General features: G+C 39.7%; 1 protein-coding gene across 1 annotated transcript; it reads right to left on the bottom strand.

The window, feature by feature from the left end:
* Positions 1 to 5,769: 5,769 nt before the first annotated feature.
* Positions 5,770 to 19,838, bottom strand: LOC132160166 (NACHT, LRR and PYD domains-containing protein 3-like). Its single transcript, XM_059569910.1, has 5 exons — positions 17,968 to 19,838; positions 17,673 to 17,846; positions 7,814 to 7,987; positions 6,546 to 6,592; positions 5,770 to 6,308 (listed from the first exon to the last, which is right to left on the bottom strand). Exons 1-5 carry the CDS (start codon positions 19,836 to 19,838, stop codon positions 5,785 to 5,787), a joined length of 2,790 nt encoding a protein of 929 aa, XP_059425893.1. The 3' UTR covers positions 5,770 to 5,784.
* Positions 19,839 to 27,959: the final 8,121 nt, after the last annotated feature.

Here is a 27,959-nt window from a genome sequence, read left to right as displayed (position 1 = left end):
ACTTATGAAAGTTAAAATAAATAAAAAATACCCCAACAAGAAAATTTACCCAAAAAGAATTACAACAAAAAAGGACCCTGCTGATTTCGATTTGCATTAAAGACAGAGACGTGACTTTCCAAAAAGTATACAAAATTTATTCAGCACAAGGAAAATCATTAATTTAAAACATCCTAAAAATAGATCTCAAACAAATTACCAATTAGATACCCACAGTTAATAAGAGACCATAATAAACCCACTTTAACAGAAAGGGACAAACCACACAGCAAATCAGTGAACAAAGTTTGATACCAGTGATCACCAAAAAAAATAAAAAGGGAACAATACCAAAAGAAAACAAATACCCTCCCGCTTCTGTTAAGCTTCAATATCACAGTTCAAATAATCAATGTGGATATACACTGGCACAGTGGTTCCCAACCTTTTTCAACTCGCGGCCCACACAACCAAACACATGTTTGCGCGGCCCACTGCAAAAAACAAACAAAAAAAAAAACAGATTTGACCCCGCTATTGTTGATTTATTAACTTATCACTCAGAAGCTAGACTGTTTACTGTATTTATTGAATGAACTAGGGCTGTGCGATATGGGAAAAAAAAATCTATTACGCTTTCTTTTATCAATTTTGCGATTTCGATTTAAGTCAAAATAATCACTATAGCAAAGGTGTAACAAAATTTCTAGACTTATGGCAAAAAACATAAATAAATAAATCCCGTGTCCAGGAACTTTTTTTCTTTTTTACTCATTAATTGTAGCGGTTCCTCAGGGGTTGGAAATAGATTTGTTATACATTATACAGGTTCACATGTACTCTGTTAGCAGTGCGAATACAGTATGTGTAAGCGGTGCAGAAGCAGCAGATAGAGTGCATTAATGTAATGCGAAATCACATTAAAATAATGCACGAGTCCGAATCTCTCTGTTCGCACGCAGATTTCCTTTGCTCTGTCACAAAACCAGACGTGCTTGCTCAGATACACGCTGCTCTCGCATGTCTCCTCTCACTTAAACTGTGTCCTGTGCACTCACAACTCTCTCTATGCGCATGTGCTAGATATTAATTATTTTCGCACGTTTTCATTTCTAGCCTTTTACCGCGTGCAGTGTGAACACTCTGATCTGTTAATATGGGCTCGGAAAAAAGGCGCATCACAGACAGTGTGTGAACCTGGAGTTAGGCATATGCCCGGTCTGTTCTGTTCTCGCGCTAGGCACTGCATTCTGATTGATTGGATCGGATAGCATGCTGTGGGAGGTCAGGGCTGCCGAAAATCGTGCTATAAATTTATTAATCGCACAGCCCTAGAATGAACTGGCAAATAACCAAAAATAACTCGGGCTGGCACCGCTCAGCAAAACGGGAAAACCAGATCCAGGTAGAGCTCAGCAGCGGGTAGACAGTCAGCGGAGCAAGCAGTCAGGAGGGAACATGTTGACAGCCATTTATGCATGTTTGAATTTGTTGTTCTGTAGCATATGCAGCAAAAATATTAATTGGTGGTTTCTTCTTAAACCAATCAGCGAGCTCGAATAGTGAAAGCATCGTTACAGTTTAATATTTATGTTTTTGTTATTTAATTATATATATATGAAATTATTTATGTTATTACTTAGACATTTTTACATATATTAACAATATTATAATTTCTTTTAATAGTAATTGGCGGCCCACCTGCAATATCACCGCGACCCACTAGGGGGCCGCGGACCACAGGTTGAAAACCACTGCACTGGCAAATAAGTTGGTAATTACGAAAAAAGGAAAACAAAAGGAGTAGTATCACACAGACAATCAAAATTACATATTTAACATCACTACTATTTTAAGATCATTCAAGCTACTTTAAACTGACCCAGCTACCAGCGTGTTAGTTTGATATAACAGCCCATAGAACACGCCGGTCTAATATCTCAACACAGTTCATAACGAGCAAGGCTCGTTAAAGAGCTCAATGGATACAGCGGTTCAACACCGCAACGTCCCTGCCGCCAGTCTTGCGAACAGTACAATAAAAGTGACACAAATAAATATAAAAAACAAAACAGCAGCTTGCGCTCTTGTGCCGCACCTGCAATAAAATCACGAATAGTACATTAATTAATTTCTCCCCCCCTAAAAGAGGAATCCCACCATAACATTTCTTACCTTATAGGAAATTCTTAAGCTATAGTGAACTTGATGCTACCTGCGCTCGCCATTTCACACACACACACTCCTGATGAAAAACATATATTTAGACTGCAATCTGCTACTGAGAAAGGGGCAATATGGAAAACAACTCACCAGAGAGGGCAACGCAAATCGAAATGAGCAGCCTTTTACTACACACAGCACAGAGAAGAATGACAATGCCCCACTTAAACAGGCTTTTTATCACGCCACTAAAACCTGATGCACCTCCATGATTGCGCCGCACAGGTGTATTCAATGTCAAGCCACAGTTCAACGCCAGTGGGTGTGTCTTACCATTTGAAATATACGAAAACATTAAAAATTACCTACTTCCAATGAGCCAAACCGAACATTACAGATTCTCAACCGGTTACATTCACAATACAATATAGATAACATATCAAATGTTGAAAGTGATACATTTTGAAATGTCATGTCAATACATCATGTCAATGTCAATATTGGCTCATTTTGGATTTGATGAGAGCTACACATTCCAAAAAAGGTAAGACAGGTAGCAATAAGAGGCCGGAAAAATTAAATGTTAATGGACCAATTTGCAACTTATTAGGTCAATTGGCAACATGATTGGGTGTAAAAAGAGCCTCTCAGAGTGGCAGTGTCTCTTAGAAGTCAAGATGGGCAGAGGATCACCAATTTCCCCAATGCTGCGGCAAAAAAATAGTGGAGCAATATCAGAAAGGAGTTTCTCAGAGAAAAATTGCAAAGAGTTTGAAGTTATCATCATCTACAGTGCATTATTTCATCCAAAGATTCAGATAATCTTAAACACAATCTCTGTGCGTAAAGGTCAAGGCCGGAAAACCATACTGGATGCCCGTGATCTCCGGGCCCTTAGATGGCACTGCATGACATACAGGAATGCTACTGTAATGGAAATCACAACATGGGCTCAGGAATACTTCCAGAAAAAATTGTCAGTGAACACAATCCACTGTGCCATTCGCCATTGCTGGCTAAAACTCTATAGGTCATGTATGTTGTTGCATGAGTGATTGTTGCATAGGCAGCTTACACATCTGGAAAGGCACCATCAATGATGAAAGTTTTATCCAAGTTCCAGAACAACATATGCTCCCATCCAGACGTCGTCTCTTTCAGGGAAGACCTTGCATTTTCCAACATGACAATACCAGACCACATACTGCATCAATTACAACATCATGGCTGCGTAGAAGAAGGATCCGGGTACTGAAATGGCCAGCCTGCAGTCCAGATCTTTCACTCAAAGAAAACATTTGGTGCATCATAAAGAGGAAGATGCGACAAAGAAGACCTAAGACAGATGAGCAACTAGAAGCCTGTGTTAGACAAGAATGGGACAACATTCCTATTCCTAAACTTGAGCAACTTGTCTCCTCAGTCCCCAGACGTTTGCAGACTGTTATAAAAAGAAAAGGGGATGCCACACAGTGGTAAACATTGTCTCAACTTTTTGAGATGTGTTGATTATATTAAATTTAAAGTTATTAAGTTTAAACCTTTGATATGTCATCTATGTTGTATTCTGAATAAAATATTGAAACTTCCACATCTTTGCATTATTTTTTTATTCACAATTTGTACAGTGTCCCAACTTTTTAGAATTGAGTTTGTATAATGTGTAGTGCTAACTGTAAGTATGTCTAATAGTACACTGTTTGTACTGACTATATGTATGTGCATATTGAACATTTTCATCTATTGAAGTGTGTACAGTTATATGTAAATAGTTACTGCAATTTCTGGAGCACGCTCCCAAGAATTTCACTCACCAAGGCACATGTGCTGTGGTGATGTGACAATAAAAGTGACTTGACTTGACTTAAAGTTTACACAAAGTTTTATACCACGATGCCATATTTTGAGCATGCTAAGAGTCATGCTACGAATAAAATTAGCATCTGAGAACTTAACACACCTTTAGACGGAACGGTGTTGGTAAGATAGATTTTCTTTTTTTTTGGCTGATCAGTTGTTTAGGTTGCTCTCCAGTGTATTAGATATCTTCTCAAATATAAAATAAATTAATTTGACCAAAGTTCTTGCAAGGACTATAATTTATTTCAGGCAGTACTGTAGCACAGTTCTTCAGCAGTGATGTTAGCACGTTGGCCTTCAAAGAATCTTGTTGTCTGTGGGACAGTTTTATACATAAATACAGAAAAAGATAAAAAACAATAGATATAGTACAGGATGACAGTACAATACAATACAGAAATTTCCTTAGGAACTAATTTGGTTAACTTCTTCCACAGTGTAGGAATATTTCTTAAACTACAAACACTTAATGTATAATAGTAAAGTAACTAAACACACAACTTTAACTCGAAACACTGCAAAGAAATCTTCTCTCTACACCAGTTACTGTTCTTTAATAAAACAGCAGAACATCTGTGTTTGTGGCTCATCATTGACTGAAGCACAGAATCTACTCTCCAGCACAATGGTGAACCACAAAACTATATTAACAGATATCTCTATAGCAAATACACATTAATAAAGTTAAAATAAATATTAACTATTCTTATATATAATTATGAGAATTAAGTGATGATCGTGCTTAAGAGATGAACATCTGCTTTTAACAAACAAAAGAAACAATAACTAAAACAGCATGAATAAATTATGCCGCTGATTTGTCCACTTCTTTTCTTTAATTCTTACTACATGCTTTGATTTTTGCTTTTGTTTTGAGTTTTAGTAGCACGTTTTGTGATGTCCAGAGTTGGTCTGTTTATTTATGGACACCATAGTTGAGATTCTTATGCTGATTCTTGATGTGTGTGTTTCATAATACATCTCAGTTTTTTTAAACAAACTTTTGCATCAGCCTTCTTGTCTTTTTATAAAAATGTCTTGGTAAGAATAAATCTCATGGAATCTAATTTTGAAGGATTATTGTCATCTCCAAGACATAATCAACGACAATTCTGATTCCACATTGGCTTTTTGCTACAACAAATGTGTCTAAAAACACATGGTTACAGCAACCAACAAAGCATGAATGCTATAAAGTCGAGGGTCAAGAGCACAACTAAAGCAAACACTGATCTCCATCATGGTAGTGTCAAAAAAAAATATCTAAACGTGTTCATTCTTAGTAACATCTTCTATAGTGGTCTGACCGAAATAGCATTGGTGTGGTTGGTAATGGGAAGCTGGTAAAGCTGTTTTAGGAGTTGTTTAATCATATTTTGAGAGATTAACTCATGGTTTTAAAGACAATGCTTGAGCCTATTGCCAGACTAAAATCTAAATCTGAGCTGTTTCAACTGAAATAAACTTGCTCTGACTGAACTTGAAACATACCAGAACTTTATTTTGTCTCAAAAGGCTGTGGCTGAAGTCAGTTGTTGTTCTTGTTTCTTTTTCATTGTGATTCTGCTTGTTAACAGCAGCTGTTCATCTCTAAAGCACAATCATCATATAATAATTCACATAATTATCTATAAGGAGAGTAAATATTTAGCTGTAATGTATTTATGTGTATTTAGCTTAAGAGAGATCTGTTAATGTAGTTTTGTGGGTCACCATTTAGCTGCAGAGTAGAGCCAACCAAAATTGCCAGAAAGTTAGTGTAAATTTTACAGTGTATTTTTTTTACTGCAAAAACACAGAAGAGCCTGGATATAAGCCAAATCCAGCATAGAGGGGTTCAGTGAATGTGGTGTTGAATGTGTGTAAGTGTGTGAGTGTGTGTGTGTCTGAGACACTGTAGAAGGACAGAGTGCCAGCCGACACATCCAGATACACTCCTACTCTATTAGAGGATAAAGGGGCTGGTATGTCAGTGCTTTTTTTATTGTGTAATGCAGAGAAATTGCTACTTGTGCAGTAAATGGTCCATGATTTTTCATTGTATCCAAGAAAACACTCATTACTGTTTCCTTTTCGCTTTATTCCTTTATATACCACTGCTATGTCAGCCACTCCACTCCATTCTGCTTCCCAGTAACAGCGTTCATTCAGACTCTCTTTACATAAAACGTTACCATAGTAATCAAATCTCTCTGGATGATCAGGATATGACTGACGCTCTTTCACTCGGATCACTTTTTGATTCCCCTCGGACACAGCGAGACGAGAGTCTGCTGTATTTTCATCCAGAGTAAGATAACAGTAATCTGTAGTTGAGAAAAAGCAACAAGATCATTTATAGCATGGTATTAATGAGAATAAAAAATACAAAGTTTTCAGCTACAACTATCCCTGGATGAATATTGATAATTTAATCTACTCCCCTCTTTCTTTCTTCATGATTTTATTTACATATAAATGCATTTCATGTAATGCATATCACAACAAGTAATCTGGTGTTATATACACTTATTTTATGTGTGGTTAAGTTTACTTAAAATTACATTTTTTCAGTCCTTGTGTTATTCTCCTCTCTCCTCCATGACCCAACCTATAGAAACACAAACACACAACACACTGGTAAGTATGAAAGCATTACACAATGAAACGATGTTGTATTCACGCGTAGGTATAAAACATAAAAAAAACAAAGTATATCCATTGGCTCATTGCTTTATTTAAATTTTGTAACTCATCTCCATAAACTGTATACTATTTGAAAGCTGAAAACCTCACAATTTGACATGTGAAGTCCAAATTTTAACAAATACAATAGAATAAGTATAATACTTTAAAAACAGAGAAGCATGTTTTATGTTTAAGCTGTTACACTCTGGGAAAGTTTTTAGTCCAAGGATCCAGGGGTTCCCCTAAACTGGGGTTTGGAAACCCATGGGGGTTCATAAGGGGAACTGCAGGGGGTTTGTGAGTAAACACTGATATTTATTTAACATAAAAATATAATATTTAAATCAATTAATTGACACGGTCTGTATAAGAGAGGAACGACTTGAGGGAATGCTCTCTGTAATTGATTATTTCTGCCTTGCAACATTTGCTTGTGTTCAGATGAGCACGAAAATCCCTTCCACACAATTATTTGCTAACATAGGTTATTCATCCAATTTAAGGCATATTGTAGTAGGCATTATTATTTTGTTTAATAAACAAAATTACTGGTAAATAAAAACATCTTAGTATTGATATTTTTTATTTTCTTACAGACTTTAAAAATCATCATATAAATCTCAACAATTGTGACAATCAACATAAAGTTCCATGTTGCAGTGCATTCTGGGAGCACCAATCAAAACTCGTCCATGGCTCCCAGCATGCAGTGCTGCACAAATAAATCTTTTTACTAATGTGTGAAGCTGATGATGCTGTTTCTAGAGTTTTTTTAATCATCCTCTGCCAATATTTTGAGAGATTTAATGTCTTTTATCATGTGTTGATTTCATCTATGGCTGTGGCTGAAGTCAGTTGTAAATCTTGTATTTCTGTTTGCCTTTTTTCTGTTCTTGTTTCTCTTTCTTTCAGTGATTCAGTCTGTTGACAGCAGGTGTTCTTCAATAATGCTCAATTATCACTCAATTACTAAATTAATTATCTCATAAACTTTAACACTGCTTCAGTGTTACTTTTTAAAGCTCTGAGTGTGGATTATATAAACACTGGGAGTGTTAATTTAACACTTTTAACAGTCTTTTCATTCTATTTGAGCTTCTATTTGATGTGGGTTGAAGGTTAAAGAGTAAAGTGTATGTCATACTTGAGTATCTGCAGTTTATAGTTTGGATCCTGCAGTTTGTGGTTGAGCAGCTGGACTCCTGATTGTCCTGGGTGATTGTAGCTCAGATCCAGCTCTCTCAAGTGTGAGGGGTTTGAACTCAGAGCTGAAGACAAATAACCACAGCCTTCCTCTGTCACCATACAGCCAGACAACCTACAGATGGACAATGAATTTAAAGTTTAGCTCTGAAATCTTTTTATTGTGATGGTAGGGAGCTAATAGATGTATTGTGTATTATGTATTAAATAGACCAAAATATTTAGGTCTAATTAAAATTGTGTTTTTTACAAATGAAGCAGTGTGATATGTTCTGCTTGTTTCTGGAACATTTAAAGTGTGTGAGTGTGACTGTTCTTAATCATAACTTAACTTAAAACAGCCCTTGCATACTGTGCAAATTCCGATTTACAGATATTTAAAGACTGTCAGGTTTTTTATGCCCACAAAGTGTCGTCAAAATAACACAAACTACATTTCATAGGTGAACTGAAGAGGTATTTTCATAATGGTAAGGAAATTACTTTTACTAGATCATTCTGAGATCTTATACAAAACTATAAAAAAATAACATACTATTTATTATGACCACAGGAGGTTCCATATTTCTCCCTCATTCAGTGTCAATTTTACATTTACATTTATCTGATGCTTTTATCCAAAGCGACTTACAATTGCTATATGTGTCAGAGGTCGCACGCCTCTGGAGCAACTAGGTGTTAAGTGTCTTGCTCAGGGACACATTGGTGTCTCACAGTGGATTCTAACCCGGGTCTCTCACACCAAAGGCATGTGTCTTATCCACTGCGCCAACACCACCACCACCAATTTTATTTCACAATTCTGCTCTGTCTAGAGGTGTTATAAGAGATTTTAAGGTCCCTGCCACCTGACAAATATCACTCAAATAGGTGATCTGAAATATTACTATTGTTTCTGTAAACATATATGTGGCTGTGGGTTGAGTGTGGACTGTACTTTAAGTCACTTTCCACCCAGGCAGCACAGCCATGTGGTCAATGTCAATGTCACCTTTATTTATATAGCGCTTTAAACAAAATACATTGCGTCAAAGCAACTGAACAACATTCATTAGGAAAACAGTGTCAATAATGCAAAAATGATAGTTAAAGGCAGTTCATCATTGGATTCAGTTATGTCATCTCTGTTCAGTTAAATAGTGTCTATGGATTTATTTGCAATCAAGTCAACGATATCGCTGTAGATGAAGTGTCCCCAACTAAGCAAGCCAGAGGCGACAGCGGCAAGGAACCGAAACTCCATCGGTGACAGAATGGAGAAAAAAACCTTGGGAGAAACCAGGCTCAGTTGGGGGGCCAGTTCTCGTCTGACCAGACGAAACCAGTAGTTCAATTCCAGACTGCAGCAAAGTCAGATTGTGCAGAAGAATCATCTGTTTCCTGTGGTATTGTCCTGGTGCTCCTCTGAGACAAGGTCTTCACAGGGGATCTGTATCTGGGGCTCTAGTTGTCCTGGTCTCCGCTGTCTTTCATGGATGTAGAGGTCCTTTCTAGGTGCTGATCCACCATCTGGTCTGGATACGTACTGGATCCGGGTGACTGCAGTGACCCTCTGATCTGGACACAGACTGGATCTGGTGGCCACGGTGACCTCGGAACAAGAGAGAAACAGACAAATCTTAGCGTAGATGCCATTCTTCTAATGATGTAGCAAGTACATAGGTTGTTATGGGAAGTGTTTCCGGTTCCGGTTTACCTAATTAATGCAGCCTAAAAATCCTTTAACGGATTTGGATAATAAAAGCATATTCGTATGTTATGTGTATGCCAGGTTAAAGAGATGGGTCTTTAATCTAGATTTAAACTGCAAGAGTGTGTCTGCCTCCCGAACAATGTTAGGTAGGTTATTCCAGAGTTTGGGCGCCAAATAGGAAAAGGATCTGCCGCCTGCAGTTGATTTTGATATTCTAGGTATTATCAAATTGCCTGAGTTTTGAGAACGTAGCGGACGTAGAGGATTATAATGTAAAAGGAGCTCATTCAAATACTGAGGTGCTAAACCATTCAGGGCTTTATAAGTAATAAGCAATATTTTAAAATCTATGCGATGCTTGATAGGGAGCCAGTGCAGTGTTGACAGGACCGGGCTAATATGGTCATACTACCTGGTTCTAGTAAGAACTCTTGCTGCTGCATTTTGGACTAGCTGTAGTTTGTTTACTAAGCGTGCAGAACAACCACCCAATAAAGCATTACAATTATCTAACCTTGAGGTCATAAATGCGTGGATTAACATTTCTGCATTTGACATTGAGAGCATAGGCCGTAATTTAGATATATTTTTGAGATGGAAAAATGCAGTTTTACAAATGCTAGAAACGTGGCTTTCTAAGGAAAGATTGCGATCAAGTAGCACACCTAGGTTCCTAACTGATGATGAAGAATTGACAGAGCAACCATCAAGTCTTAGACAGTGTTCTAGGTTATTACAAGCAGAGTTTTTAGGTCCTATAATTAACACCTCTGTTTTTTCAGAATTTAGCAGTAAGAAATTACTCGTCATCCAGTTTTTTATATCGACAATGCAATCCATTAGTTTTTCAAATTGGTGTGTTTCACCGGGCTGCGAAGAAATATAGAGCTGAGTATCATCAGCATAACAGTGAAAGCTAACACCATGTTTCCTGATGATATCTCCCAAGGGTAACATATAAAGCGTGAAGAGTAGCGGCCCTAGTACTGAGCCTTGAGGTACTCCATACTGCACTTGTGATCGATAGGATACATCTTCATTCACTGCTACGAACTGATGGCGGTCATATAAGTACGATTTAAACCATGCTAATGCACTTCCACTGATGCCAACAAAGTATTCAAGTCTATGCAAAAGAATGTTGTGGTCAATTTTGTCAAACGCAGCACTAAGATCCAATAAAACTAATAGAGAGATACACCCACGATCAGATGATAAGAGCAGATCATTTGTAACTCTAAGAAGAGCAGTCTCAGTACTATGATACGGTCTAAATCCTGACTGGAAATCCTCACATATACCATTTTTCTCTAAGAAGGAATATAATTGTGTGGATACCACCTTTTCTAGTATCTTGGACAGAAAAGGGAGATTCGAGATTGGTCTATAATTAACTAGTTCTTTGGGGTCAAGTTGTGGTTTTTTGATGAGAGGCTTAATAACAGCCAGTTTGAAGGTTTTGGGGACATGTCCTAATGACAATGAGGAATTAATAATAGTCAGAAGAGGATCTATGACTTCTGGAAGCACCTCTTTCAGGAGCTTAGATGGTATAGGGTCTAACATACATGTTGTTAGTTTAGATGATTTAACAAGTTTATACAATTCTTCCTCTCCTATGGTAGAGAATGAGTGGAACTGTTCCTCAGGGGGTCTATAGTGCACTGTCTGATGTGATACTGTAGCTGACGGCTGAATGGTTGCAATTTTATCTCTAATAGTATCGATTTTAGAAGTAAAGTAGTTCATAAAGTCATTACTGCTGTGGTGTTGGGAAATGTCAACACTTGTTGAGGCTTTATTTTTCGTTAATTTAGCCACTGTATTGAATAAATACCTGGGGTTATGTTTGTTTTCTTCTAAAAGAGAAGAAAAGTAATCGGATCTAGCAGTTTTTAATGCTTTTCTGTAGGATATGTTACTTTCCCGCCAAGCAATACGAAATACCTCTAGTTTTGTTTTCCTCCAGCTGCGCTCCATTTTTCGGGCTGCTCTCTTTAGGGTGCGAGTATGCTCATTATACCATGGTGTCAAACTGTTTTCCTTAACCTTCCTTAAGCGTAAAGGAGCAACTTTATTTAAAGTGCTAGAAAAGAGAGAGTCCATAGTTTCTGTTACATCATCAAGTTGTTCTGAGGTTTTGGATATGCTAAGGAATTTGGATACATCAGGAAGATAACTTAAAAAGCAGTCTTTTGTGTTAGAAGTGATGGTTCTTCCATACTTGTAACAAGAAGTAGAATTTACAATTTTGGCTATATGAATTTTGCAAAGAACTAAATAATGATCTGAGATATCATCAATTGGCTGAATAATTTCAACACCATCAACATCAATTCCATGTGACAGTATTAAATCTAGAGTATGATTTCGACAATGAGTAGGTCCTGAAACGTGTTGTCTAACACCAATAGAGTTCAGAATGTCTATAAATGCTGATCCCAATGCATCGTTTTCATTATCAACATGGATATTAAAATCACCAACTATTAAAACTTTATCTGCAGCCAGAACTAACTCGGATGTAAAATCACCAAACTCTTTAACAAAGTCTGTATGGTGCCCTGGTGGCCTGTATACAGTAGCCAGTACAAACATAACAGGGGATTTATCATTAACATTTGTTTCTTTGGATAATGTTATATGAAGTACCATTACTTCAAACGAGTTATACTTGTAGCCTGCCCTCTGAGAAATCCTGAAAACGTTGTTATAAATTGAAGCAACACCTCCACCTTTGCCTTTTAGACGGGGCTCATGTTTATAACAGTAATCTTGGGGGGTGGACTAATTTAAAATAATGTAATCATCAGGTTTTGTTGCTTTGAGGCTTTGTGGTGCACAAAGGGTGTCCACCTGGGTTAACTAACTGGAGCTCAGACAGTCCTTAGGCCAATCCTTAGTTTCCACTGAGGCCCCATATGGGTTAGACCAGATGAGCTGATGAAATGAACACACTATAGAGACACCAGCCACCATAGTCAAATGTTTACCGGGAGCCAGAGCAACTGACATCTTGGCAAATTTAAAAGTGCTGGCTAATGCTAAACGTAAATACAGTAAGATTGTTATTCATGCCGGCGCTAATGATATTCGACTTCGCCAGTCGGATATCACTAAAAATAACATTAAAGAGGTGTGTGAACTTGCAAGCATGATGTCAGACACTGTAATATGCTCTGGTCCCCTCCCTGCTTACCGTGGTGATGAGATGCATAGCAGATTGTCATCACTCAATGGCTTGATGTCTAAGTGGTGCCCACAGAATAACATAGGTTTCATAGACAATTGGATGAGCTTTGGGGGCAGACCTGACCTGTTGAAAAGAGATGGTCTTCATCCCTCCTGGGGTGGCGCCACTCTTCTCTCTAGAAATATGGCAAATAGTCTTAGAGTTTATACTTGACTAACTGGGGCCCAGGTCAGGAAGCAGACAGACTGGCTAAACCGACCGTCTGCTAGCTGCCTCCCGTCACAGAGGTCAGCTAATTCTCATCACATAGAGACTCTTTCACATAGATATCACACTATAGAGACTGTGTCTGTTCCCCGAACTAGAAAATACAAAAAACGTCCAAACCAAGTTAAGATTAACAATTTAATTGAGGTTCAACAAATAAAAAACAAATGCAATATGGATAAACAAATGATAAAGCTTGGCTTATTGAATATCAGATCCCTTTCTATGAAAACACTTTCTGTAAATAATATGACCACTGATCATAATATAGATGTACTCTGTTTGACAGAAACCTGGCTAAAACCTGATGATTACATTATTTTAAATGAGTCCAACCCCCAAGATTATGGTTATAAACATGAGCCGCGTCTAAAAGGCAAAGGTGGAGGTGTTGCTTCAATTTATAACAACGTTTTCAGGATTTCTCAGAGGGCAGGCTTCAAGTATAACTCGTTTGAAGTAATGGTGCTTCATATAACATTATCCAGAGAAACAAATGTTAATGATAAATCCCCTGTTATGTTTGTACTGGCTACTGTATACAGGCCACCAGGGCACCATACAGACTTTATTAAAGAGTTTGGTGATTTTACATCCGAGTTAGTTCTGGCTGCAGATAAAGTTTTAATAGTTGGCGATTTTAATATCCATGTTGATAATGAAAAAGATGCATTGGGATCAGCATTTATAGACATTCTGAACTCTATTGGGGTTAGACAACACGTTTCAGGACCTACTCATTGTCGAAATCATACTCTAGATTTAATACTGTCACATGGAATTGATGTTGATAGTGTTGAAATTATGCAGCCAAGCGATGATATCTCAGATCATTATTTAGTTCTGTGCAAACTTCATATAGCCAAAATTGTAAATTCTACTTCTTGATACAAGTATGGAAGAACCATCACTTCTACCATAAAAGACTGCTTTTTAAGTTATCTTCCTGATGTATCCAAATTCCTTAGCATATCCAAAACCTCAGAACAACTTGATGATGTAACAGATACTATGGACTCTCTCTTTTCTAGCACTTTAAATACAGTTGCTCCTTTACGCTTAAGGAAGGTTAAGGAAAACAGTTTGACACCATGGTATAATGAGCATACTCGCACCCTAAAGAGAGCAGTCCGAAAAATGGAGCGCAGCTGGAGGAAAACAAAACTAGAGGTATTTCGTATTGCTTGGCGGGAAAGTAACATATCCTACAGAAAAAAATTGAAAGCTCCTAGATCCGATTACTTTTCTTCTATTTTAGAAGAATACAAACATAACCCCATGTATTTATTCAATACAGTGGCTAAATTAACGAAAAATAAAGCCTCAACAAGTGTTGACATTTCCCAACACCACAGCAGTAATGACTTTACTTCTAAAATCGATACTATTAGAGATAAAATTGCAACCATTCAGCCGTCAGCTACAGTATCACATCAGACAGTGTACTATAGACCCCCCTGAGGAACAGTTCCACTCATTCACTACTATAGGAGAGGAAGAATTGTATAAACTTGTTAAATCATCTTAAACAACATGTATGTTAAACCCTATACCATCTAAGCTCCTAAAACAGGTGCTTCCAGAAGTCATAGATCCTCTTCTGACTATTATTAATTCCTCATTGTCATTAGGATATGTCCCCAAAACCTTCAAACTGGCTGTTATTAAGCCTCTCATCAAAAAACCACAACTTGACCCCAAAGAACTAGTTAATTATAGACCAATCTCGAATCTCCCTTTTCTGTCCAAGATACTAGAAAAGGTCGTGTCCTCACAATTATATTCCTTCTTAGAGAAAAATGGTATATGTGAGGATTTCCAGTCAGGATTTAGACCGTATCATAGTACTGAGACTGCTCTCCTTAGAGTTACAAATGATCTGCTCTTATCATCTGATCGTGGGTGTATCTCTCTATTAGTTTTATTGGATCTTAGTGCTGCGTTTGACACAATTGACCACAACATTCTTTTGCATAGACTTGAACACTTTGTTGGCATCAATGGAAGTGCATTAGCATGGTTTAAATCGTACTTATATGACCGCCATCAGTTCGTAGCAGTGAATGGAGATGTATCATATCGATCACAAGTGCAGTATGGAGTACCTCAAGGCTCAGTACTAGGGCCGCTACTCTTCACGCTTTATATGTTACCCTTGGGAGATATCATCAGGAAACATGGTGTTAGCTTTCACTGTTATGCTGATGATACTCAGCTCTATATTTCTTCGCGGCCCGGTGAAACACACCAATTTGAAAAACTAATGGAATGCATAGTCGATATAAAAAACTGGATGACGAGTAATTTCTTACTGCTAAATTCTGAAAAATAAGAGGTGTTAATTATAGGACCTAAAAACTCTGCTTGTAATAACCTAGACCACTGTCTAAGACTTGATGGTTGCTCTGTCAATTCTTCGTCATCAGCAGTGTTGTGCCTGAACGCGTTCATTGAACGATAGTTCATGAACTCGTTCATATTTTGGGCGAACGTGAACTGAACGTGCTGTATTAATGCCTGATGAACGTTATTGTGAACTCGTTCATTCTGGTGTCTGTGAACAGCACGCTCTCTCAGGTTAACTTCGTTCAATATGGTGCCAGATTTCTATAGAGCCTTCCAGGCGAAAACCTGGTTAAAACACACCGTAAATGGGTCTTAATATGTAGCGGAAAAACACCCAATCTGGCAACACCAGCCACCGTCCGCCGCATGCGTGACGCGTCATCAAAAAAAAAAAAAAAACAGCAAACGACAGCAGCATGTAGCAAGAAGGCGTATGATCATTTAAAAGAAATTTATGATGTTTATGACAAGGTCGGTGAGAATGGGAGACAAAGCATTAAAGCAACAATGGGGAAATGCTGTCCCCTCAATGCTAATGTAAACCCTGGTTGGATAAGGATTCAAAATTGGATATGAAGATGAAATCTGACGCATAGCTTCATTGTTAAAACTGATAAAATAATTGCTGTCTGTGATTCTATATGGGCTGTGGCAATAATTTTGAAAAATAATAGCTCGCAGCAACATATGGAAAAAAAGAACTATGAACTAGTTCATTTTTGGAACTGTGAACTTTAGTTCAAAATTTTGTAGTTTGAACTATGAACTGAACTAGTTCATTTTAAAATTTGTGAATTGAACTTTGAACTAGTTCATGTAGAAAGTGAACTTTCCCAACACTGGTCATCAGTTAGGAACCTAGGTGTGCTATTTGATCGCAATCTTTCCTTAGAAAGCCACGTTTCTAGCATTTGGAAAACTGCATTTTTCCATCTCAAAAATATATCTAAATTACGGCCTATGCTCTCAATGTCAAATGCAGAAATGTTAATCCATGCATTTATGACCTCAAGGTTAGATTATTGTAATGCTTTATTGGGTGGTTGTTCTGCACGCTTAGTAAACAAACTACAGCTAGTCCAAAATGCAGCAGCAAGAGTTCTTACTAGAACCAGGAAGTATGACCATATTAGCCCGGTCCTGTCAACACTGCACTGGCTCCCTATAAAACACCTTATAGATTTAAAAAAATTGCTTATTACTTATAAAGCCCTGAATGGTTTAGCACCTCAGTATTTGAATGAGCTCCTTTTACATTATAATCCTCTACGTCCGCTACGTTCTCAAATCTCAGGCAATTTGATAATACCTAGAATATTAAAATCAATAGCGGGCGGCAGATCCTTTTCCTATTTGGCGCCTAAACTCTGGAATAACCTACCTGACATTGTTCAGAGAGGCAGAAACACTCTTGCAGTTTAAATCTAGATTAAAGACCCATCTCTTTAACCTGGCTTACACATAACATACTAATATGCTTTTAATATCCAAATCCGTTAAAGGATTTTTAGGCTGCATTAATTAGGTAAACCGGAACCGGGAACACTTCCCATAACACCCGATGTACTTGCTACATCATTAGAAGAATGGCATCTACGCTAATATTTGTCTTTCTCTCTTGTTCCGAGGTCACCGTAGCCACCAGATCCAGTCTGTATCCAGATCAGAGGGTCACTGCAGTCACCCAGATCCAGTACGTATCCAGACCAGATGGTGGATCAGCACCTAGAAAGGACCTCTACTGCCCTGAAAGACAGCCGAGACCAGGACAACTAGAGCCCCAGATACAGATCCCCTGTAAAGACCTTGTCTCAGAGGAGCACCAGGAAAAGACCACAGGAAACAGATGATTCTTCTGCACAATCTGACTTTGCTGCAGCCTGGAATTGAACTACTGGTTTCGTCTGGTCAGAGGAGAACTGGCCCCCCAACTGAGCCCAAGTTCTCCCAAGGTTTTTTTCTCCATTTTGTCACCAATGGAGTTTCGGTTCCTTGCTGCTGTCGCCACTGGCTTGCTTAGTTGGGGTCACTTCATCTACAGCGATATCATTGATTGCAAATAAATGCACAGACACTATTTAACTGAACAGAGATGACATCACTGAATTCAATGATGAACTGCCTTTATCATTTTGCATTATTGACACACTGTTTTCCTAATGAATGTTGTTCAGTTGCTTTGACGCAATGTATTTTGTTTAAAGCGCTATATAAATAAAGGTGACTTGACTTGACTTGACTTGACTACAACATGTTTGTATAATCTACACTACAGATAGAATGTTCCAGCTGTTCACAAACCTCAGTATCTCCAGCTGACAGTTTGGACTCTTCAGTCCATCAGACAGCAGCTTCACTCCTAAATCCTGCAGGTCATTGTTACTCAGATCCAGCTCTCTCAGGACACAGTTTGAGGATTGAAGAGCTGATGGCATACTCTCACAACACTGAGCAGTGAGATTACAGCCAGAAAGACTATGAAAAGAAAATTCATCCTTAATCTCACTCTACAACGTTTTTTCTCAAAATTATTACATTTTGAAATTAAACATGATAATAATTATAGTGATCGTAAATTACTAATTTTAATACTCACATGGCTTTTCTGCAGTTGATCACAGCTGGTATCAGTCTTCTTCTCCCTTCATCTGATGTGTTGTATTTCTGGAGGTCCAGTTCATCCAGTGTCTCATCTGACATCTGAAGCATGTAGGAGATTGTTGAGCACTGAGCAGCGGAGAGTTTCTTCTCTGAGTGTTTGTCGGATTTCACAAACTCCTGAATCTCTCTGGACAGAGTCTGATCTTTCACTTCCAGCAGACAGAGGAACAGATTTATGGATCTTTCAGTGGAGAGTCCATGTCCATCTTTGATCTTGTCTTTAATGTACTGTGTGGCTCTCCTGATGCTCTCTGAGCTGTTCTCTGTGTGTGTCAGTAGATCCTGTAAGAGTCTCTGATTGGACTCCATTGAGACACCCAGCAGGAACCGCAGGAACAGATCCAGCTGTCCATTCTCACTCTCAACAGCTTTATCGACTGTATTTTTTATAAAGCTATAAATTAAATCAAAAAACTTAAGGGTATCAACATTTTTTATTACATGACAGTAAAACAGAAAGAAAGCAGCGAGAAACTCCTGAACGCTCAGATGAATGAAGCTGTAGACTTTCCTCTGATGAATCACAGATTCCTCCTTAAAAATCTCAGTGCAAATCCCAGAGTACACTGAGGCGTCAGTGACGTCTATGCCGCTCTCAATCAGGTCCTCCTCATAGAACATCACATTACCCTTCATCAGCTGTTTGAAAGCCACTTCAGCAAGTTTCACAATCACTTCTCTGTTGGACTGCAGGAGTTTCTCTGGATCTCTATCTTCATACTTCTGCTTCCTCATGTTGATCTGAATCAGCAGGAAGTGGATGTACATTTCAGTCAGAGTTTGAGGGATTTCTGCTCTCAGATCTTCTTCCAGGAGCTTCTGAAGCACAGTGGATGAGATCCAGCAGAAGACGGGGATGTGGCACATGATGTGGAGGCTTCTTGCTCTTCTGATGTGTGAGATGATTCTGCTGGCTTGATGCTCATCACTGATTCTCTTCCTGAAATATTCCTCCTTCTGAGGCTCAGTGAATCCCTGAATTTCTGTCAGACGGTGGATGTATTTGGAGGGGATCTGATTGGCTGCTGCTGGTCTGGAGGTGATCCAGATGAGAGCAGAGGGAAGCAGCTCTCCTTTCATGAGCTTTGACATCAACACAGGCACTGATGAAGTTTCAGTCACATCACAAACTTTCTGAGCATCTGAAAACATCAGCGTGATTCTGCTTTCATCCAGACCATCAAAGATGAACACAACTTTACACCCCTCATAAATCTGTGAGTCCAGATCTTGAAGTTCAGGATGAAAGTCCAGCAGAAGTCTGTGAAGACTATACTGATAATCTCGGATCAAGTTCAGCTCTCGAAATGGAAGCACAAACATGAAATCTACATCCTGATTGGCTTTTCCCTCGGCCCAGTCCAGAATGAACTTCTGCACAGAGACAGTTTTTCCGATTCCAGCGATGCCTTTAGTAAGAACAGTCTTGATCTGCTCTTTCTCCTCACATCCTGCTTCAGCGGAGGCTTTAAAGATGTCATTGCAGTAGATTGGAGTGTCTTGTGGGTGTTGTGTTCTGGCTGTTTTCTCCATCTGTAAAACCTCATGTTCTTCATTCACTCCTTCTCTCTCTCCCTCTATGATGTAGAGCTGTGTGTAGATTTTGTTCAGGAGGCTTTCATTCTCCTGGAGTTTACTTCCCTCAAATAATCTATCGTACTTGTTCTTCATGCTGGTTTTGTGCTGGTCTTTAACTCTCTGCAGGTCACCAGTCTCCTGCGCTTGTTTCTGCAGGACTGATTTAGTTTGTTCCTGCCTAATCCGATTATGATAGTGGGATGCAGAGGATGGCACAGACCTGATCATCTCATGTATCTCCCCACTGCTGAAAAAATGAAAAGGAAAATAAAGATAATGACTGGTGGAGATCACCATAACCATATTGGGCACAGGATATGGTTTTAACTCTTTATGCTGCACTCCAGTACAATGCATGTGTTGCATATGTTGTAGTACACGTAATGTTATTTCATACTTTACAAATTACTAAACTAAGATGCATTACAGTAAATAAGCAAGTTAATGTTTATACTAACAGAGGGTTAGAGGTCACTGCACCACTGAATTCTGGAGGTTTCATCATGGATCTGTTACTCTTCACAGACACACTACTGGGTTCTGGAGACTTTGATCTCTGTCTCTTCCTGATGATGACAAAATGCAAACATAATGGCATTTTACACATACATACTGTATGTCTTAAATGCACTGCAGATTTACTATTTACTATTATTAATTAACAGATGCTTTTATTCAAGACGGTTTACAAATGAATAGTTAAACAAAGTGATCTATTTATAGGGTCTGGAAAGAGATTTCTGCCTATGCCTTTAAATGTCCGTCTTGTCAATGTGAAAGTAAAGATTTGGGAAAATGTTTCTTTGTCTCTCTGTGTTTGTATCACAAAACAGGATAAAATAAAATAATCTGACAATGGTCAAATTGGGCTGTGCCTTACCTGAGGTCAAAGGACACTGTTGCATCACTGGATGAAGAGGGGAAATTGTTTATGTACTCCTCATTCATAATCACACAGTTTGATCCAGGAGGTGGAGAACTCATTTTAGAGGCAGTGCTCTCATCTTGTCTTTTTTCATGGACACTCATTTTAGAGTCAGTGCCTCTTAAAAAAGAAAGATTGATGGCAGACTTTTACATACAAAGACAAAGTTTAAAAATAGCACAAAAAAACTAAAACAAAACAAACAAACAAGAAGTTAAACTGGCATCTGCAAAAACAGACATATAAATAATCTATAGACAAAATATAAATATTGTACAGAGAATACACAATGTATGCAGTAAGAACTGCAGTTTTGTGTACATTGATGTGGTACAGATATGAGAAATTTTACTGTAGTTAAACTGTAGTTAAAAATGTTTTCAAATCTGGTCATGGAAACCCAGTGTTCTGCACTGGTCTTTAACACCCTGCTAACATGATATCAAATCATGGAACTCGGCTCAGCTCAGAACTTCCTAAAATTGAATACTAAAACTTTTTTAATTCTGTTAATAGGCACTAAATTCATTGCCTTACCAAACTTGACTTCTCCATTAGCATGGACTGAGATATAGTCCATATCTCCCCAACTACATTCAATGCTGGTGTCCTGTTTGATCCCAAATTATGTTTTGAACACCACTGTAACCAGTTTGTCTAGTTTAGTTTTTTTCTATCTTTGCAATTGTCTGCTTACCACCCTTGTTAAATTACAAAGATGTTGAAATTGCTGTTCACACATTTATAAATTTGCATCTGGATTATTGTAAGTCCCTTTTTTATGTACTGCCCAGCGAAGTTTTCAATCTTTGCAGCTACTCCAAAATTCCGCCGCTCAGGCCCTTACATTTAACAAAAAAATCAGCTCATATCACCCCTGGCTTATTAGCTCACCATTATCAGTTGCGTTCAGTTTAAAATTCTTGATCTAGCTTTCAAGGCTCATCATGGTTCAGCACATTCTTCCCTCTCTGAATTAATTCACCTATATGCCCCTGCTCGAACTTTGACATCAAGCTCTGAGAATTGACTTGCAGTACCCAAGATCAGAGCTTAAGTGTTTGTGGTTGGGCTTTAAGCATTTCTATAGTCCCCATAAAGCTAGCTTCTAATCTCATAGACCTCGGCCTGAATTCTTAACTCTGCAACTGGATTCTTGATTTCCTCACTGGAAGACCTCAAGTGGTGAAAGTAGGCCAACTCCATCACCTTGAACGCAGGAGCCCCACAGTGCTGTGTCCTGAGTCCCCTGCTCTATTCTCTCTACACACATGACTGTGTGTCTTCGCACAGCTCCACATCTATAATCAAATTTGCTGATGATACTGTGGTTCTGGGCCTCATTCACAACAATAATGAGACCACATACTTGGATGAGGTAGAGAAATTAACATCATGGTGCCAGGACAACTATCTCTCTCTGAATGTGCACAAAACTAAAGAACTGATTGTGGACTTCAGGAAGAGACAGCAGCAGCCCTATACTCCTCTTATGATCAGCGGGACCCCTGTGGAGAGGGTGAGCAGCTTCAAGTAAACATCTCTGAGGACCTGACTTGGACTACGCACATTCAAACACAGGTTAATAAAGCCAGGCAAAGACTGTACCATCTGCGACAACTGAGGAAATTCAGGGTCTCACCAGCAATCCTGAAAACTTTCTATTCAGGGGCCATAAAAAGTGTACTGACTCAGTGTATCTCAGTGTGGTATGGGAACAGCTCCAGTCAAGACGGCAAAGCCCTGCAGAGAGTGCTGCACTTAACTGAGCCGATCTCCGGGTCTGGTTTCCCCTCTCTGCAGGAAATCTACCTCAAATGCTGCAAAAGCAGAGCTGTTAAAATTATCAAGGACTCTATCCACCCCAGTAACCATCTTTTCACTTTGCTACCATCTGGTAAGCGCTTCCGTAGCCTGATGGCAAAAACCGAGAGACTCAGGAGGAGTTTCTTCCCCCAGGCCTTCAGGCTCCTAAACTCAAAACCAGCCTCTTAACATCTTAATGTCTCCACTTAATATTAACTTCATCAGTAAGATATCAGTAGGTCAATTCTCTACCTCACATTGACCTACTGACAGTGTCAAACTGTTTGTACATTTGCCTCTTGTACATTCCTGTGTATCTTAATATTTAAGACCACAGTATAATGCACATATGCACATTGTACATCCCTGTACATCTTAATATTTAAGACTACAGTTTACTTTCATGCACATTATTTTGCGTTTTAAATTTAATTCTACAATATACATCTTTTTTATATTTTTTTCTTATATTTTTATTGTTTACTTTTATTTCATTCTTTCAAAGCTATATTTATGTATATTTTCATCTGTGTTGTTTTCTTTAGTAATTGCACTGTCCATGGAGCGGACCTGACTCACATTTCACTGCTGGTTATATGTGCTCTATATAATTGTGTAAGTGAAATCTTGAATCTTGAATCTTCAGCTTCTAAGCTCTGGAACAAACAATCACAAAACCTATGTGCTGTCTCATTGGTTCAGATTTTTAAAACTGCTCTCAAACCTCACAATTTGCTTTGATAAATGATCGCATGCCTTAACTTTATGCTCTATGTCTTGCTTTCATAAAATAAAAAAAATAAAAACATGAAAATGTCCCATTTTAATAAATTTCGATTAATAATACAAATTAACAACAAATGAATAATACTTAGCATGGTAGCAGGTACAATTACCAAATACTTAACACTTCAGACCAACAGTCTATAACAGTTAATGTTGTAGAACGACAATCTGAAAAAGTCTGAGTAAATATCACTTAAATAGCGCTTTAATAATCAACGTTTCTGCCATTTTGGTCAGACATTGCCACTTTAAACTGTCGAAATAAAATGATCCGAGTTTGAAGATCCAAGCTAAGGAAAGTGTAAACAGCAGCTTATTTTAGATACCTACATGGTTTTATAAAGAAAAAGATTTAAACTTAGCCTACCACAAAATACTCTTCTTCCAAACCACCAGTATAGTCTTAAAGACGCGAAATGGCGTCTATTCCTCCTCTTTTACTTTCGATTCAGGGAACCTGTTCAAATATGTCTTTGTCCTCCCTCTAGTGGAGCAGAGCAGAATCGCATTCTCATGTGAGTCCCCCTGTTTGGGAAACCTAGTATAGACATTGGTTGATCTATTAAGCATATCAGAATATTTTCTATAATTATACATAATTATTATTAAATTTACCCAAAAAACATGGAAGCTAAAGTAATAATAATCATATATGTATATATAGTAATAAAAAGTTATTAATAACACGTGTAAAAAGCATTTTAAGACATACAATATAAAGGGAAAAAGTGAAAATAAAGTGTCTAACGGTTTGTTTAATGGTTAGGGTTAAGGTAAAGAATGTTTTAAGTTGATATCTGGAGGCTTGCAGTAACAGAGTGTGAATTGTTGTCTTTTATACTCAAAAACCTCCCAAACATGAAAAAAAAAAAAAAAAAATTACGAAGTAGACACAGGGCATTGTCTCTGCACAGCAAATGTTGCTACCTCCTACTCGCGCAAGTAGACTTTTTCTACTGCTATATAAACTTGCTCAAGTGACAATCTTCACAAGCGCTCAGATTCTCACCAACTGCGCGTCGACTCTATGAGTAAGCGCTTATCAGGGACCGGCGAGTGACGTCATCGCGAGGTTCGAACGTTCCAAATGGAGCGCAAGAGAGCAGAAGTGTCATAGCTCCCCATTACAGTAGCTGATGGACGAGACGCTTCAAATGTGTATTAAGGCGGTCGCACACAGGACGAGAAGCGCAGCCACTGAAGGCAGTCGGGTCCTTATGAAAATTGTCAAAGTCCGCATCCATCCATGGTTACCAATCAATCAACACCTATGGCACAGACAACAGTAAGTTCTATCTAAGTTATTTCTGACTTAATGCATGGTAGAAAATCTGAGAAGTGTTTGAATCCTTTCTCTCTGTTTACATTTAGGGTTTAAGACATATATAGTCATATTCTGACTATTGTTTATTTATAGTATGTTTGTAATGTGTATTAGTGCTTAGGGAGGAATGAGTTTATGCATGTTTCCTTTATTCATTAGTATTTGTTTCTCTCTTTATAGAAATCACACTCGAAATTACACTCACCTTTAAACTCATGTCACAAGGTGACGATCTTTAGGGGCGGAACCAAAATTCGGGAAGTTTGGTTCCGCCCGGAAGTGTTTCCGCCCGGACCGGAAAAACAGAACACCGGAACTTCCGGTAGCGCCGTAAGAAGGAAAATCAGGGAATTCGATGCACCTGTGCCTAGTTAGGGACAGCGGTTGGTGATTGGAGGATACGCTGGACAAGGCAGTACTTAAGGCCAAGTTATTTCCCAGTCTGGGAAGCTCTTTTTGGTGTGTGTGAAGCACTGGGTTGTGCCCGTCTTGGTACGCTGCTGGTAGCTGTCTAACTCTCTCTCTCCCTCAGGCTGGAATTGTATGATTGTGAAGACATCGCGAACCTTAAAGGTTGAGAAGTGAACAGATTATACGGCGAACTGAGACGACGTGAAAAAGGGGATTGGAAGTGGCATTGATGTGAGTACTAAGAGCCAGTCGAAAGTGCCCTGTATATTGACCTGGCGTTGTGTAGATCTCTCCAGGAGGAGGAGGGCGGCCCTACCCCTAATATAGTGTGGTGGGAGAGCCGAAGAAATACTTATTGAAGTAGTCACAACGACGACATCACTAGCTAGGCCGCATATTCCATCGCCAGATCCGAACCAAGCGAAGTGAAGGAAGACGGGTGTCCTTTCCGTACACTGAGTGTGGTGGGTGAGTCTTCGTGCTGTGAAAACCTATAATTTTGACGTGGTGTTGTATATTGCTGTGGGCTGCTGTGTATTGCCGTGTGTCCTGTCAGATAAACCCCCGCCTTCACGCACTTCGGCGTGGGAGGACAAGGAGATTGCTGGTCCTAGCCTAGTTCAGTACAGTATACGTTGTGAGCGTGCTTCAGATCTCCGGAGATAGCACGTACGCTGTGTCCAGCCCAGAGGTGAAAGCCATCCAAAGCAGAGTAACTGTGTTTTGTGTCCAAGTTGATACCTGTGGAGAGGAAAGGAAAGAGAGTGAGTAACACAAGGAGAAACAGAGGAAACCTGTACTTACAGTACGCTGTGTTCAGCCCAGAGGTGAGAGCCATTCAAAGCAAACTAACGGTGCTATTGTGCCCAAGTTGATATCTGTGGAGAGAAAAGGAGAGAGAGGGAATAACACGAGGAGGAATAGAGCGAACCCTGTACTTACAGTACGCTGTGTCCAGCCCAGAGGTGAGAGCCATTTAAAGCAAACTAACTGTGCTATTGTGCCCAAGTTGATACCTGTGGAGAGAAAAGGAGAGAGAGGTGAATAACACGAGGAGGAATAGAGCGAACCCTGTACTTACAGTACGCTGTGTCCAGCCCAGAGGTGAGAGCCATTCAAAGCAAACTAACGGTGCTATTGTGCCCAAGTTGATATCTGTGGAGAGAAAAGGAGAGAGAGGTGAATAACACGAGGAGGAATAGAGCGAACCCTGTACTTACAGTACGCTGTGTCCAGCCCAGAGGTGAGAGCCATTCAAAGCAAACTAACTGTGCTATTGTGCCCAAGTTGATACCTGTGGAGAGAAAAGGAGAGAGAGAGTGAATAACACGAGGAGGAATAGAGCGAACCCTGTACTTACAGTACGCTGTGTCCAGCCCAGAGGTGAGAGCCTTTCAAAGCAAACTAACTGTGCTATTGTGCCCAAGTTGATACCTGTGGAGAGAAAAGGAGAGAGAGAGTGAATAACACGAGGAGGAATAGAGCGAACCCTGTACTTACAGTACGCTGTGTCCAGCCCAGAGGTGAGAGCCATTCAAAGCAAACTAACTGTGCTATTGTGCCCAAGTTGATACCTGTGGAGAGAAAAGGAGAGAGAGAGTGAATAACACGAGGAGGAATAGAGCGAACCCTGTACTTACAGTACGCTGTGTCCAGCCCAGAGGTGAGAGCCATTCAAAGCAAACTAACTGTGCTATTGTGCCCAAGTTGATACCTGTGGAGAGAAAAGGAGAGAGAGTGGGTAACACGAGGAGAGACTGAGGAAACCTGTACTTACGCCGCTGCCTGTGGAGAAAGAGAAAGCGAGTGAGCACCCAAGGAACGAACTGTGTGAACCAGTACTTACTGTGAGCTGTAATCAGCGAAGAGGTGAGAGCAAAACCAAGCTGAATTAACTGTGCCTGTGTGTCCCAGCCGTTGCCTGTGGAGAAAGAGAAAGAGCGTGAGCACCCAAGGAACGAACTGTGTGAATCAGTACTTACTGTGAGCTGTAATCAGCGAAGAGCCGTTACCTGTGGAGGAAGAGAAAGAGAGTGGGCACCTCGAGAACGAACTGTGTGAACCAGTACTTACCGTGAGCTGTATTCAGCGAAGAGGAGGAAGAAGGAGGGCGCTACGGATACCTAAGACTCAGGCCGGGGCCCGAGCCCCACGCCCCGGATCCCCGTGGCCCCCTTGCTCCCTGACCTCTTCCCGGCTATAGCCCAATCTGGAGGGCCGAGTCAGAGTTTAGTTTTAATTGCCCTTTCCCTATTCCCCAAGCTATTTTTAAATATTTAAATAAAGATTGTTTTATCACTTACTTGTTCTCGTGTTGTTTGGCCATTGGGTCGGGTTTGGGGACCTCCTCGAGGTGGAAGTTGAGAAGGGGTGTGGCTTAGTTAAAGCATAGCCAGCCCCTGGGTGTGACAGATTTGGCGTAGTCAGCAGGGTTTCCACCTCGAGTTGAGTAACCAAGGTCGTCCAATGACCGACAACGCGGGGCTTTCAGCCCAACCCCGTGCCATGCCCGTTTTTATGGGGAGCCCCTGGATTCAAAAATATGGGGGGACAGAATCCGAGGTACGATTGTCTGAATGGAAGGCTCAACTAGAGTACTTGGCCGACCTACAGGGCCTTAGTGCAGCTCAGCGGCTTCAATTTGTGTTAAACTCCCTGGATGGAGAAGCGCGGCGAGAGGTGCATGCCGCCCCCGAAGCCGTTAGAGCCAACGCCCAAACCGTGTTCCAGTTCCTCACTGAACAGTATGGTGACCACACCCCCGTAGCTGTCCTTCGCTCCCAGTTCTTCAATTGTAAGCAGGGCCCCCGCCAACCGATTAGAGCTTTCGCCCTGAGGTTGCGAGAGCAATTTGCCCGACTACAGACCCGTCGGGACCACGGGTTGGGAGATGGAGAGACTCTATTGCGGGACCAGTTTCTTCTGGGGTTGAAGGAGGGTCCGGTGAGACAGAGCCTACGTATCCAGTTTCGAAGGGACCCGGGTCTTACGTTCGAAGATCTGAAGAAAGAGGCACTGGCCCTGGAAGGTGATGAGACTGAGGTGAGTGGTTCCCCAGTGTGTGCGGTTGTCAGTGAAGTAGCACCAGCACAACCCG

The sequence above is a fragment of the Carassius carassius genome, chromosome 16, assembly GCF_963082965.1.
Source record: "Carassius carassius chromosome 16, fCarCar2.1, whole genome shotgun sequence".
Taxonomy (NCBI): domain Eukaryota; kingdom Metazoa; phylum Chordata; class Actinopteri; order Cypriniformes; family Cyprinidae; genus Carassius; species Carassius carassius.
This window is presented reverse-complemented; position numbering and strand designations above follow the sequence as displayed.